The sequence below is a fragment of the Leptosomus discolor genome, chromosome 5 (assembly GCF_034619465.1).
Source record: "Leptosomus discolor isolate bLepDis1 chromosome 5, bLepDis1.hap2, whole genome shotgun sequence".
Taxonomy (NCBI): domain Eukaryota; kingdom Metazoa; phylum Chordata; class Aves; order Leptosomiformes; family Leptosomidae; genus Leptosomus; species Leptosomus discolor.
In genome coordinates, this window is record NC_141395.1 from 70,717,109 (window position 1) to 70,732,656 (window position 15,548).

General features: G+C 46.6%; 1 protein-coding gene across 1 annotated transcript in view; it reads left to right on the forward strand.

Moving 5' to 3' along the window:
- ZC3H3 (zinc finger CCCH-type containing 3) overlaps nt 1–15,548 on the forward strand; it is a 186,677-nt gene that overhangs the window by 74,385 nt on the left and 96,744 nt on the right. Inside the window, exon 4 of the mRNA XM_086465474.1 lies at nt 2,726–2,876. Coding sequence (XP_086321600.1) covers nt 2,726–2,876 — 151 coding nt within the window. The remainder of the gene's footprint in view (nt 1–2,725; nt 2,877–15,548) is intronic.

Sequence of the window (15,548 nt, forward strand, 5' to 3'; positions counted from 1 at the left end):
ATGCTCCAACTCTGTCGGTGCTTGGGAGCGATTATGATTGTAATTAGCGCTCAAACCTTGCAAAGAGCTTTAAAAATCTACATGGGGGTGCATTCGCTGCCCCGAAGAATTTAATCTGACACAAAACATCCTCAGGACAAGGAAACATCAATGAAAACCTGTTTGCTTTCTGTCTCCTTTCTCTCTTCTCGCCTCACCTCTAAAGCGATGGGTGTCTGCAGTTCCTCTGGTCATCGAACCACAGAATGGTTTGGGTTGGAAGGGACCTTTAAAGCTCATCCAGTCTAACCCCCCTGCCATGAGCAGGGACATCTTCAACTCCATCAGGTTGCTCAGAGCCCCGTCCAATCTGACCTGGGATGTTTCCAGGGATGGGGCATCCACCACCTCTCTGGGCAACCTGGGCCAGCGTTTCACCACCCTCAGCACAAAAAATTACTTCCTTGTGTCCAGTCTAACCCTGCCCTCTTTCCGTTTCAAACCGTTATCCCTTGATCTGTCACTACAGGCCCTGGTAAAAAGTTTCTCTCTGTCTTTGTTATAAACCCCCTTTCGGTACTGGAAGGCTGCTAGAAGGTCTCCCTGGAGCCTTCTCTTCTCCAGGCTGAACAACTCCAACTCTCTCAGCCTTTCTCCATAGCAGAGGTGTTCCAGCTCTCTGACCATTTCTGTGGCCTCCTCTGGATCCACTCAAGCAGGTCCATGTCTGCCTTGTGCTGAGGACCCCAGAGCTGGACGCAGTGCTCCAGGGGGATCTCACCAGAGCAGAGAAGAAGGGGAGAATCCGCTCCCTCGACCTGCTGGCCATGCTGCTTTGGGTGCAGCCCAGGGTGTGGTTGGCTTTCTGGGCTGCGAGCGCCCATTGCCAGGTCATGTCCCATTTTTCACCCACAAGTTCTTCTCTGTAGGACTCTTCTCCATCCATCCATCCATCCGTCCATCCATCCATCCGTCCATCCGTCCGTCCATCCATCCATCCATCCATCCATCGCCCAGCCTCTATTGATACTGGGGCTTGCCCTGACCCAGGTGTAGGACCTTACCCTTTGCCTTGTTGAACTTCATGAGGTTCACATCAGTCCAGAAAACATCTGGGTTTATTTTCACTTCTTTTATTTTAATTTTTATTCCAAATCACCAGAAACTCTTTCAAGTTACTGGCGTTAGCTTCCTGGCTTTTCAGTTTGTTCAACATTGACTGGTTGACTTAACACACCCTGACTTGGAGTGTGCTTTGTGGCACTGATGGTTTTGTAGATGCTTGGTGGTTAACAGCAGCGTGCTGGTCTTGAAAGTGTCATCAAAAGTCTGCTGCTTACCACGACGCTGCAGAAAATAATTTACACGCAGGCATTATTTGGATGCATTAATTAAGCAGGGGTCCTGCACAGGAGTCAGAGAGATGTCAAAGAGTCGCTCTTAAAATGACACTTGGGTGTGAGGATCTGGCTTCATGCGTGGTGCGACCAGGGGCGGGAGGTCCTATAGGCTGCGACGTGGGCAAGCACGGTGCCAAGTGAGAGCTGGCTGGGCTATTTATATCAAGCACCTTCCAAATTTGATTGAAGCTGTATAAAAGAGATAGTTTGCGTGGTGCCAAGAGCGTGCTGGGGGCTTTACAGGCAGCGTTGAAAGCTGTGAATCCCTCCATATGCTCCTTTCTCGGTGACCATTTATCTTACAGTATCGTATCGAGGGGCATTGTGATCGTCGCCTTTACGATGAAAAATTCCAATGATTTATCTGTCATGGCAGGGCCTGATTTTCTCCTCCCCCCCTCTGCCATCAGAAGTTGTGACTCTTTGAGTTTGGGAGTGGAAATCCGTGCCTCAGGCTGCCCTAACTCAACGCAAGACACCGGTTTGCTTGGAAATGCAGAAGGAGGAAAATATTCTCTGGATGAAACTGTAAAGCCACGGATTGCCGTTACCGCAGGGAGGTGGGGAAGCTGCTCCCTCTGCTCTAGGGAGCAAAACCGTCTCTAAAATGCATTCCCCTATTTTTCTTTTTTTCGACACAGATCCAGCACCCTGAGATTACCAGTTTGCCTGGGAAGCCACCTTATTCTCCTTTCTCTCGCAGGAAGAAACATGGGGATGGGTACAACATTTTCAGGGGAAATAATGATTCTGCTTTTCCCCTCTCAACCTTGCAATAATTTTAATTAGAGTATCTCCAAGAAAAACAGCCGTCCCTTTAAATCAGTTATAAAACCAGAAGACTTAGTCTCAGCATGTAGTGTCAGCTTTAATTATCTGGGCAGTTATAGCTGTATGTTATAAAAGTCGGGCAATTAGATGCATTCCTTAAAGCCGTGAAAAAAATTGCTAGCTATCAAGTGAAGGAAAACCAGAGTCAAACATATAACTGTTAATTGCATGAAACATTCAGCGGAATAAACCAGCATGTAGATCATCCTGCAAAATATGATGAAAACGGGAATGATTAAATGCGGAGAAATCTGTTTCCAGTGTAAATGTCGGGGATCAAGGTATTGTTGGTGAATGCGTGATTCACCTGGTAGAGTTTTGGTGCCAGGCTGGTAGCACCCAAGCCCATCAGAGCCTTTCTGTTACCATCAACCATGGTGGTCCCATGCCTGATGCACCTCAGGGGTCTTTTGCCCCTTTTGCAGGTGTTGAAGAGTTGCGTGTGGGACCTACGTTGGTGAGATCCCTTGCACACCTGAATTTCAAGCTGTTTTTTTCCATTTGCTTTCTTGTAGGAGGCAACTGGCACTTCGTAAGGAGCCCCCCCGCCAACAAGGTGATTAAGACACGCTACAGGATAGTGAAGAAGAACGTGGTGCCTCCAGCCTCCTCGTCCTTCGGCAGCCCCATTCCCAACTGGAAGACGAGGCGCCCTGTGACATCCAGGTAATTCTTCCATCCGTTGAACGCAGCTGGTTGGGATGCGGGAGCTGAGGGAGCTCCTGCATTGGCTCCGTGTTGTTACTTTTGCGTGTTCGTCGCTTAATTTCTCTATTTATTTGGCCGCTTCTACGCAGAGTTTATTGACTTAAAGTGTAAAATCATGTTAGTAATCATGTTAGCCCGAGTCGGCAGCCAACAGCTTACCACAGTCTGTGGCTTCCTATTTATTCCCTCTTTGAATGAATTGTTTCCGTGAAGCAGTTAAATAAGCTGAAAGGAAGGTGAATAAACGCCCACAGGTTTATATCGGACCTAAATAAACTCACTGCTTGTTTTAGACATAGACGTGGCCTGGTAATTAGGCATGGTCAAGCTGCTAACGAGGCCAGACCTTCCCTCTGCTTTATAGTACTATGGTGTATGTTGGTGCTGTGGAGAAGGTTATTGAAAGCATGTTGGAGGCCCCAAACCTACACCAGGAGGTAGGTGCAGGCACAAACTTGCTTCTTCCCGGGTTATCTGGACGGGTGGAGCATCAGCCCGGCCCTGTAGCGAATAATTTGGCGTGCTAGCGCCCGCCTGAAGAAGGGTGTCACCAAAGGGTGCTGCCGTACCCTGGAGTCCAAGTCTTCCTACGTCGGCTGTGCCGACGTCCGTATTTCAGCTACGAGCAGGCTGCAGCCACGTTAGCTGGGGGAGATGTTACCAGGGAACATCTCAGAGGCCAAGACAAAGCCTGGGGCTTGTGTATAAGCAAAAAAGTCGTTACAGTCATCGATGCTCTAAAAAAAGGCGCTATTAGAACTGATGGTTTTGGTTATAACCCAGATTCTGGCTATTCTTAGGTTGAGAATGATTACTCCTCCCTCTGAAATGCTGATTTGCCACTGCTGCTGACAATATTTTGGGCAAAGAGAGGCTGCTCTGCTCCACAGTGGGCTGCTTAGTTTTATTATTCATTCCAGCCTAGCAAACCCGAGGAGCTCCTCTGGTGGAGCAACAACACAGGTTGGCATCAACACCCTGCTCCAGGGGGTTTCTTCCAAAAGTTATTTCCCCCAGGGGTTGACAGCTTTTATAGTGGGTGCTGCGGGGAGACAAAGATTGCAGTGATTGTTTTTAAAGCCTGATTTTTCCCTATACTAAGTGAATTTGGCTTTGAGTTTCACAAATATTGGAAGGGAGGATTGGATTTGGAAGTGCTGGTTTTGGAAGTCCAGGCGTTGGTTTTGGAAATGCTGGTTTTGGAAGTCCAGAGAAGAGCGATGAAGCTGGTGAAGGGTCTGGAGAACAAGTCTTAAGAGGAGCTGCTGAGGGAACTGCGGGTGTTTAGTCTGGAGAAAAGGAGGCTGAGGGGAGACCTTATTGCTCTCTACAACTACCTAAGAGGAGGTTGTAGTGAGACGGGTCTTGGTCTCTTCTCACAAGTACCAAGCGATAGAACGAGAGGAAATGGCCTTGAGTTGCATCAGGGGAGGTTTAGATTGGACATTCGGAAGAATTTCTTTACAGAAAGAGTGGTCAAGCCCTGGAACAGGCTGCCCAGGGAAGTGGTGGAGTCATCATCCCTGGAGGTGTTCCAAAAACGTGTAGATGTGGCACTTCAGGACATGTTTTAGTGGGTATGGTGGGGTTGCGTTGATGGTTGCACTTGATGATCTTAGAGATCTGTTCCAACCTAATAATTCAATGATTCTGTGACTTCAGGGTGATGAGGCAAAGTACCAGGTAAACAGAGAGATTTAAAAAAGGGATTTATTTTCAAACTACTTTTTAAAATAGCATGTGTGTGCATTTTACCTGCCAGTGAGAGTTCTTGCTTGCTGACCGCTTTCAGGCTATGATAGAGAGCCAAACCGTCAGATAAGTAATTGTTGTGTTTCTCCTTCGGCCCCAAAATCAGCTTTTCTAAAATATTATTATTAGTTTTTCTAAGTGTGGCTTTTGCATTGTGAACATACGAGTATGTTACAGTAAAATTTAAATTATATTGCTTCTTAGAGGTTCCTCATTTGCTGCTGGTAATTATGGCGCCTGGTATTTTGTGTGCAAATGAAGAATTGTTTCTCATGGGTTTTAATCTCCTGCAGTGTTGGTGTAGTGCCGACTCTGGTTCTGGTCACTCCTGTAGCTACAGTCGCTGATGTGCTACTCAAATTGCCCCTAATGAGAACATTTACATCCTCATTGACGTAGGTCTTGCCCTGTCCCATCCCCAGCTCAGTTTGCTGCTTTTTTTGGTCCTGAATCAGTTGTTTTGAGCAAATCCTCCACCTTTTATTTAGGTGGAAACAGCTGCTGCTTTATGTTCCTAGTACAGGCAGTCCTGTTCAAACGACCCTTCTCCCTCTGTCACAGCCCTCGTTGCAAATCCTGACCATTTGTCGGAGAAAAGATTGATTTTTGTTTCTAGTTTTTGTGGCGGTGAAATGTGCCGCGATAGATCTGTACAAAACTGCTGCTTTAGTGTCTCTCCGCCATTAATGCGCCTCAACTGGGACCTTGAAAGAGAAAATGTGAGCCAGGCAAGGCTTGCCCTGCTCCGTAATTGTCCCAGTTTTATTCCTGGGAGAGGAGTTTGCATCTTGTACCTGCTGTCTGTTGGTGGAGTCAGTTCTGCAATGGCTTTCCTAGCCGGTGAAAGATGATGTTTTTGCCACTTGGTGTTTTTTATAGTGAGAATCGTTGGGTCGTATTGTGATGTGACATTGCCCCAAACTATTGTGTGTTGATATACAATCCCAGCTGATGAAACTCTTTCAGGCATCAGTGATATGGGAGGGAGAGAGATGCTTCTTGTAGCCATAGCAAATTTCATCTGCTGCCCCTTGATGATGTGCAGATGCATGTGTTTAATCCAACGCTGTAATCGATGACTAGCTTGGTTGCCCAGAGAGGTGGTAGATCATAGAATCATAGAATTGTTAAGGTTGGAAAAGACCTCTTTTGCCCCATCCCTGGAAACATTCAAGGTCAGGTTGGACGGGGCTCTGAGCAACCTGATCAAGGGGAAGATGTCCCTGCTCATGGCAGGCGGGTTGGACTAGATGGCCTTCAAAGGTCTTCCAACCCAAATCCTTTTATGATTCTATGAACTTCAGCCTTAGTTAATAGAAAACAACTCATGCTGCGACTATTTGGCTCAGGTTCTTCCCCCTCAGCTTGTTACTCCAGATCTGGATGGTTGATGGATGGAGGACCTGTGCTGAGAGCAGGAGTCTCCAGCTGCTGGGCGATGGGTCTTGCTGAACCAAGCTGTGGTTTTGTGGAGGAGCGACCTGTTCGTGCTGCTGCGATTGGCTGAGAGCTCCCACTTGCAGAATAATTTTTTCTGTATTAATCTCTGACTTCATTAAATGATGTAGTTTTGATCTTACAGCTGGTTCAGACAAATCTTGATAAAATGCCATCAGCAAATTAAAACAATTATATTTTAAAGAAGCAATAAATCTCTTACTCAGTCTCCCTATTACCTTCGTTGTGTGTGATCAATCATCTGGACTGTTGGGAGGAAGCACATGGCAAATGCTCCTCCTGTAGTTTTTACGGGTTTTTATGCTCTATCGTTCATAGTGTCCTCTTGGACCTGTAACAAGCAACAAACCAGGAGCTGCTTTCTTGCTGCTCTGCTTTGCTTTTGCCAAAACAACGGGCAGCTTTGGTGGCAATGGGACATGCTGTGCATGCCTGCAGCCCCAATTGAGTCACCTCCTCATTTTAATCTTTCCCTGTGCGTCATACTGAATGGTCAACTATTTATTTTTAATATCTTTTTCACCATAAGCCCAAAGAGTGATGTTAAAAGGCTGGTGGTGCTGCAGTCAAGTGCTACTCCCACATTAGTTTGTAGCTGACACTAAGGGGAAGTTTCTACTATGAAATCCGGGTTTTGGGGGATCCAAAAGTGAAGTGAAGTTTACACAGGCACAGATCTTTTTGGATTTAATACGCCGCTTTAATAAACTTCAGACAGGAGCTGTGTTCTTGTCCCTCTTGTGAACTTGCTGTCATTAAAGATGTTTAGGAGAGTCCCTTCTCTCTTTTCGGGTATCTGTGCTGCAATTTGCAGCAAGAAACCTTGCTGGGGCATCCAGGACATTGCCCTCGTTGCTGACAAACTCCCCCAAATCAGCAGGTGAAGATGAAGAGGGGCATATCTTTGGGAAATGAGTGACGGGAAGAGTTGCTGCGGGTCTGGAGGTACCCGGTGCTAATCCCTCGGTGATGAGCTGAGTTCTCCCCTTATTGCTAGGTTGCATTAAACTTCGCCCTGCTGTTGACTTTTCTTAGAGGCAATAGATGGGAGTATATTTTAAATTAATTTTACTACACTTTTTGTAATATTTTTGTTTTAAATAGATTTATAAGCAACTTGGGGGCTATTTCTCCAAATTTATGAAGATAATTTTCACTCTCTTGATAAGGTTAAATTTACACCTGCTATTTCCATATTAATTCACATTGCTAAGTGGATCTAATTTTCTTCCGTTCTTCTATCTAGCGAGTGTGGCCTTTCCTAATGCAATTTCCCCCTCACTAAATCACTGTGATCGGGAGTCATGATCGAGTTAAATTAACTTAAATTAATTTACTTAATAAGAGCTCCAGATCATTGTGAATGAGGTTAAGATTTATTGATTCTCCTTTTCACTCCTCCCCCTTATCTCTCCCTGCTTTGCAGGAGAGCAGCTCAGAAGAGCTGTGATTTGCTTGCCTTAAATTTCATTTGCTCCTATTGACATCGCGGTAGGTCATCGCTTAGAAATCGTGGGGGGGAGGGATGCCCTCTCCCCACGCAGCCTCTCGCCACTGGGAGAGGGCTGAGCGAGTGGCCATGGAGGAGTTGTGATGGATGAAGTGGTGCACTGAGCGGCGGTGGCGATGCTGCTCTTGCTTCCAGCCTCTTCCCGTGGTGTCAGCAGATGCTGCCACCAATAAACCAGGAGGTCCAGGTTTCGTCGATCCTACCCGGAGGCAGCAGAAGCCTTCTGGGGTTGAGGGTGCTGTAGGATTGTGGAAACTACTGGAAGGGTGGGTAGGGCGTCTGCCGTTGGGGCTGGAATCTTCCATCCCGATGCACCTTGGCTGGAAGGAGCAGATGAGGATAATGGCGGGAGGATGCTCCTGGCCATTGTGGATAGCCCCACCTCGCAGAGCCACGTGCTCCACCGAAGGGACAGTCTTCTTGCAAGTGGAGCAGGGCAAATGGGACAAACCCAAATGGCATTGAGCATCCATCGCAAGGCCATATTGGGACCAGTCTTGTTTAATGTCTTTATCAACGATCTGGATGAGGGGATGGAGTGCTCCCTCAGTGAGTTTGCAGATGACACTAAATGGGGTGGGAGTGTTGATCTGCTCAAGGGTAGGAAGGCTCTGCAGAGGGATCTGGACAGGCTGGATCAATGGGCCAAGGCTGATTGCATGAGGTTCAACAAGGCCAAGTGCCGGGTCCTGCACTTGGGCCACAACAACCGCACACAGTGCTACAGGCTTGGAGATGAGTGGCTGGGAAGCTGCCTGGCTGAAAAGGACCTGGGGGTGCTGGTCAACAACTGGTTGAATACAAGTAGTGTGCCCAGGTGGCCAAGAAGGCCAACAGCATCCTGGCCTGTATCAGAAATAGTGTGGCCAGCAGGAGTAGGGAGGTGATCGTGCCCCTGTACTCGGCACCTGAGGCTGCACCTCAAATTCTGTGTTCAGTTTTGGGCCCCTCACTACAAGAAAGACGTTGAGGTGCTGGAAGGCATCCAAAGAAGAGGAACTGGGGGTGGTTAGTCTGGAGAAGAGAAGGCTGAGGGGAGACCTTATTGTTCTCTGCATCTACCTGAAAGGAGGTTGTAGTTAGTTGACTCTCTTCTCCCAAGTGACAAGCGACAGAATGAGAGGAAATGGCCTCAAGTTGTGCCAGGGGAGGTTTAGATTGGACATCAGGAAAAATTTCTTTACTGAAAGAGTGGTCAAGCATTGGAACAGGCTGCCCAGGGAGGCGATGGAGTCGCCATCCCTGGAGGTGTTCAAAAATCATGTTGATGTAGCACTTCTGGACATAGTTTAATGGGCACGGTGGAGTTGGGTTGATGGTTGGACTTCACAAAAAATCACAGAATGTTAGGGGTTGGAAGGTACCTCGAAAGATCATCTAGTCCAACCCTCCTGCCAGAGCAGGATCACCTAAAGTAGAGGTCTGTTCCAACCTAATGATTCTACGTCTGTGCCCCTGTATGGGGGGTGACATGTCCGTGATGGGCTCAGCTGGGAACTGTGCCAAGAGCAACAGAGAGCATTGGCTGGGAGAAGGAGGGTGCACCAACGCCTGCAGGAGACCCCAGCTCACCCTTTCACGGAGAGACAGAGCCACTTTAAGACACGGTTTTGGGAGCAGAGAGACTTATGCGTAGCAGCTGATGTTGTGTTTATAGACCCCCGATAGGCGAGTTAAACACTGACCCACTTTGAAGAGTTTTCTTCAAAAATACTGATGCATGTGTTTAAAAGAAAAGTAACCTGTCTGCAAATAATAGTCTGGCACTGATGAAGAAGCTCAGATATTTCCTTCAGAAAACTTAGCAGCGCCTCTTGAGGGACAGTCCTACCCCTCCAGCACTATAAATAAGTAAAGAACAAGATAATATAACATTTGTCAGAGAAATGTCTGCTCAGTAGAAAAGATTTGTCAGCAGAGGATACACTCGTGTGGTTTAGTTTTTGTTTTCTTCTTTTCTTTCTGTTCCTTGGCCTGGGGTACGTTGAATGGACTAAGATGGAGACTAGAGCCCTCTGGGCTTGATTTGGGTTCTTGCCACCCATTCCCCTGAAAAGCCTTTAGGGTTTTGCTCTGAAAGGTGAAGTGGGTGATGCGGGCTCTGAAACACGCTGGTGCTCAACCTTAGTGCCACTTCCCCAGGGCAAAGGGGCGTATGGCCGAGCACCCAAGAGAAGGAGAACCCCCTGTCCCTACCAGTCCGTGTCGTCTTAGGAGGTTGAGATGCTGTGTGCCAGGTGACTTGGACACACCGACCTCCCTGTCTCATCCCTTCCTTTCCTTCATGGTGGGCGAGTTTGGGATTTCTTTTTCCTCTCTTACCAATGACTTTCAGATACCCATTGCCAGCTGGTCAACCCAATTCATCACCCAGTTCATAGAATGGTTTGGGTTGGAAGAGACCTTCAAAGAGCATCTAATCTAACCCCCCTGCCATGGGCAGGGACACCTTCCACTAGATCAGGTTGCTCCAAGCCCCATGCAACGAGACCTCAAACACTTCCAACGATGGGGCCATCCGGTGCTGCTTCTCTAGCTTTTGCTGACCAGCCAAGGTATCTGCTGAGCGTGTGTGGAGGCCACCATTCTCCAGCACTGTCCCCACACTTGGTCTCCTCTCTCATGAAGCATCATCATCGGCATTTCCCCCAAAACCCCACGCTGGGGTGCTGAGCTAATTTCTTAGAGCTCCTGCCATCCCCTCCTGGGGAAGCCTTTTAGATTTTCCGTGCTACATGATCCCATTTTGCTGACGTGTCTTGAGTCCTGTTACATGTTTCCTTGCAGAAGTGAAATCATAGTTTCACCTCCTGGAGACAACAGGATCGTGTGGTCCGGTTGCGTTGCAGACTGCGGCGATGCAGAGGGGCCAAGCCCCCGCGGCACAGCGCCTTAAACCCAAGTGTTTCAGTTTGCACCAAGTCATTTACCATAATCCAAGATGATGGTCAGGAACGTGTTAAGCCACAGTAATTCAACCACTTCTGAGTTTTTTGGTTGCACCCTAACGGAAGTCGATCCGTTCTGGAAATGGGATGGGTTCACCCAACTTTTGTGACAGCTCTGGGAACCGTTGAGAACCGTTTGGGGTACGTTGATGCATGTTGCTTGTCCTCCAACCCAACATTGAATAGCTTTGCCCGTGCTGGCAATTACAGAGCCAGAGTGGCCCCTGCAGGGAGTTTATTTGGGTTGGGTCGGGCATGGTTTAGCCCTCATCTGACCTGTCAGTGTTAGGGGAAATCCCTTCTCCGCTTGGTTCGCTTTGCCAGCATGGAGTTACGATCACCAACACGGCTTGGGACTTGCTGGGGAATTATTTCCAGCACTTGGGGAAGATACTGCTGTGTAAGGTGTGTATTTCTGGAGGCTCAAATGGTGGAGAACATCCTTCTTCTGCTTAAAAAACCCCAACTTTGGGGAGAAAATGAAGATGCCCTTTTAAAGTTAGCTATGGGCTAAGAGTTGGAGAGAGCAGGGAAGAGGGCAGGCCCAGTTGTGCCTGCTGTGCTTTGGAGGCTGTAAGGAAGATGATCCTATAAATTACCTATATGCTGACTGTTTCTTCTGAAAAGGGATGTGGGGATGGAAGCAAATGTCCTAAAAGCCTGATTCTTCTAAACAAGACTCAGCAATCATTAGAAGGACAACGCTAAAGCATCCCGTGTGAGAACCACCTTGATAAGCCACTGCCGCAAGATGTTTAATTTGCAGGATTATAAAATACGAGGCTTTGAGAGCAGAATCTATTTAGAGTTACGTTAAATATGTGCATTTGTAAGAGACATCTCCGCGGCTGTCGTTCTGCGTTTTCCTGTTTGAGGGATTCACGTCTCTTCTCCAAAAGCATCTGGAATTGGTGGCTGTAGAAACCAGTTTACTCCATGAACCATTAGTTTGATCTGGACAGGATTTTTTTTTAATTATTCCTGATACAGCTGTGAAAATACAAAATCCAGCGGCTGCGCTATGGGATGGAGACCAAAAGGCACATCGGAAGTGGTGGAAGTAGGTAGAAGTGGGTTGGCAAAGCAGTTTTCAGTGCCGGGTCTGCCCGTGGTGTGCTCTGTGCCAGCAGATTCCTTCTCTCTCCATCCCTAACCACCATCTCAAAAATCTCAAGGTGAAGAAGCCAGAAGCAAATAAACTACACCGGATTATTTCTCTATGCGGCTAAGCAGATGTATTTACTCAGCATACCTCCAGAAGTCATCAAGCGCTTTTGGAGGACGAAGGTGCTGCTCTCTGCGCCTCTTGAAGATGATGCAGGGTCTGGAGGTGTTGGTGCAGTTCTCCAAGAGGAAAGCGTGTTAAATCACGGCACGTTCCTGTTCCCGGGGGGTCGGTGGTTGGGGGTGAGAGCTGAGAGCAGGGTTTGGGGCCGTAATGCACGACGGATGGAGCAAATCCATATTTCTGGGGCATCATCTCGAAAGTTGCAGGGAAGACACAGAAAACTGTTAACGTAGGCTTCTACCGTTGATAATTGCTGAGTGCTTTGACGGGGGGAAGCTTTAATCGAAGTTATCATATATTGTGAGTAGACAGGGATGGGTTTTTTTTTAAAGATCTCAGCAAAGGCTGTCTTCTCTCCTCGGTCCATTTATTTTTTCTACCGGTATCTTCGCTTTAGGGGGGAGAAGAACTCCAAGAAGTGGGATACCAACCTCCCACAGACCAGTTTAGAGCACAAACTGGACTGGTGCTGTGGTCGAGATGCTGCTTTTCAAGCTGGGGGGGGAGCCTGCGAGGACCAGACTGCAATCTCCATTTTTTGGGGGGGTTTCAAGCACAGCTTTATAAGTTATTTATCTCGTTCAGATGATGCTCCGGTTTGATTTTGCCTTCTCTGCTCCCAGCGCCGATTGCTCCTGGATCTCCCCGCACATAGGCGAAGGATCGTGAGCGTCATAACCCTACGGGCAGAGGTTGGGGCACCAGGAGTTAATTTTATGTTATCAAGATGATAAAATACCCCTCCGACTCCCCGGCTTTTGATGCGTTAATCTGAAAAAGGAGTCGAAATGTGACTAATGTCCTTAAAGTTCCTGTCAATTTTTTTCTTCCTAAATTCATTTGACATGAAAGTGAGAAGTAAACAGAAAGCCGGTGTTTAAGCAGATAACTTGGAAAGCCTTTTCCATCACATTTAAAAACGGCCGTGTCATGGATTCTGCGAATTGGCGGGTTCTATTTTGTTTTATTTTATTTTGTCTGTGTGGTAAATTTTCTTTTAATAATCTCGAAGTGGTTTTACGAGGTTTAGGGCTAAGATTTTTTTTGAAGGGATGTTAAACCATTCTCCAAAATGACATCTCATTAAAGTGAAATTCATCTGCCGGGATTGGAGACATTACAGGCAGGAGGAAACCGTGGCTCCCATTTGAAAATACATATTTTATTTTTTTTTCTATAGGAAGTACTTTTAATCTTTTTAATGAGGATAGTATGAGATACACAACCCCGTATTGTTTCTGAGAAGCCCTGACATCTGGCCTGGCGTAATCCAGTTTCTGTTCGGGACTGGTTTAGAGGCTTTAAAAAACAATGTCGCCTCTTTTGGGCAAAGCTCAGGATTAATCTTTCATACGCTCAGCACCCCCCCCCCCCTTGCAGAAAGACTGACACTTTGTAACACTCAGTCTTCCCTTTTTTCTTTTTATTTTTTCTTTTTATTTCTTTTTTCTATTTCTTCTTTCCCCCTCTTTTGCTCTCTTACTTGTTTTTTCCCCCCTATTTTTTTCTTTTCCTTTTTTTTTTTTTCCTTTTTTCTTTTTTCTTTTTCTTTTTCTTTTTCTTCTCCTTTTTCCTTTTTCCTTTTTCCTTTTTCCTTTTTCCTTTTTCCTTTTTCCTTTTTCCTTTTCCTTTTTCTTGTTCTTTTTCTTTTTCTTTTTTCCTCTTTCTTTTTTCCTCTTTCTCTTTCCCTTTTTCCCTTTTTCCCTTTTTCCCTTTTTCCCTTTTTCCCTTTTTCCCTTTTTCCCTTTTTCCCTTTTTCCCTTTTTCCCTTTTTCCCTTTTTCCCTTTTTCCCTTTTTCCCTTTTTCCCTTTCTCCCTTTCTCCCTTTCTCCCTTTTTCCCTTTTTCCCTTTTTCCCTTTTTCCCTTTTTCCCTTTTTCCCTTTTTCCCTTTTTCCCTTTCTCCCTTTCTCCCTTTCTCCCTTTCTCCCTTTCTCCCTTTCTCCCTTTCTCCCTTTCTCCCTTTTTCCCTTTCTCCCTTTCTCCCTTTTTCCCTTTCTCCCTTTCTCCCTTTCTCCCTTTTTCCCTTTCTCCCTTTCTCCCTTTATTTCCATTTCCCTTTTTCACCTTTTTTGCTTTTTCCCCGTTTTTCCTTTTCCCCCCTTTTCTCTGTTTCCCTTTTCCCCCTTTTCCCCCCTTTATTTCCTTTCCCCCCTTTTTTCCATTTCCCTTTTTCTTCCTTTTTTCCCTTTTACCTCACTTTTTCCTTCCCCCTCCCTTTTTTCCCTTTTCCCCATTTCCCTTTTCCTCCCTTTTTCCTCCTTTTTTTCCCCTTTTTTCCCTTCACTCCTTTTTTAACTTTCTTCCCTTTTTTCTTTTTTTTTTCCCTTTTTTTTTTCCTTCCCCCCCTCCCCTTTCCCCCCCTCCTTCCTGTCTTCCCTATTGCTTTCCCCCAAGACAGAGCTGACAGCTGGGTGCTTTCCCAGCCGACAGGCTGAGCAGCACATTCAAGATGGGCAGCTTGCCCAGACTGTCCTCCCCGTCCTCCCAGTCCCCCCAGTCCTGTCCTGTGCCGGAGCAATCTCATGCCATGAGGTTGGATTTTGTGCTGCTTTTGCATGAATTCAAGGCTCTCGGCGTTGTGGGGAGAGCTCCGTTTCCTCCTGGAAGGGTTGGCCGCAGTAATTGATCTTTACTTTGGAGGAACTAATGAAAACAAAATAAAAACGGGACTCAGAGGTTAACTACCAGCTTTAAATGCATATGAAAATACTTAAGAATAATGGGATTTTCTTTTTTTAATTTTGGTTAATGGAGTAGTCGAGTTTTGAATGGATTCTATTAAAAATAAAACTGTCACATCCGAACCTGGGGAGACAATGATGGGTTATTTACTTGGCAGGGTGTTGTGTTGATCTTGGATCAGCCCTTCCCTGGTGCCTGGAGCATCCTTCTTTGGGGAGCCCACCGTTCCCTAAACCCAGATCTTTTCTTGCTGGGAGATCTGGCAGCTTCATCATGTGCTGGATGTGTGTTGGATATGAGCAGAAAAAGGAGATGCTTCACTGAAAAAATGGAGAATTTCCACTTTTTTTTCCTCCCTTTCTGAATTAGTGGGATATAGCCGATAGCCCTCACGTTGTTTGAGGGAAGTGCCTTGCATTTCCTGCAGAAGTACAGAAAAGAACCTTTTTTTCCTGTGGATGTAAGGTGCCTCGGGATAATCTGGCTTCTTATTTGGCTGCTGAAACGCAGCTTTAGACCTGTAGCCCAGCAAACGTCTTTTGGGGGAGAAATGGAAAAAGGGGGGGGTTGGCCGTAGGGAGATCCTACAGACATGGAAATGGTGAGTGTTGTTGAGAATAAAAGAGATGTCTTCTCATTTAGCATCATCAGAGCATAGTTTTGCTTTTGTAATACTTAAACCCAGCGAAACATGGATGTCTACCATAAAGTAAAGATAGTAAGAAGTGGTTTCCACCACCAGGCTCTTTCCCAGTATCCACTGAGAGCCATCCTCCCAGTGAACTCCCAGCCTGGTGCCAGCTTTCTGCTGTGTGAGATGTTGAACTTCTTGCACCCTCTTGACCTGACATGCCTGTGTTGGATGGAAATGAGCTGGAAGCCAACCAATTTGTAGCTTGGATAACATACATGTGGAGGATCTTCCTTCTCTCTTTCCCCCCCCCAGAAAACAAAGTGTGGTGGTGCAAAACCACTGTAGAAGAGCATAGTA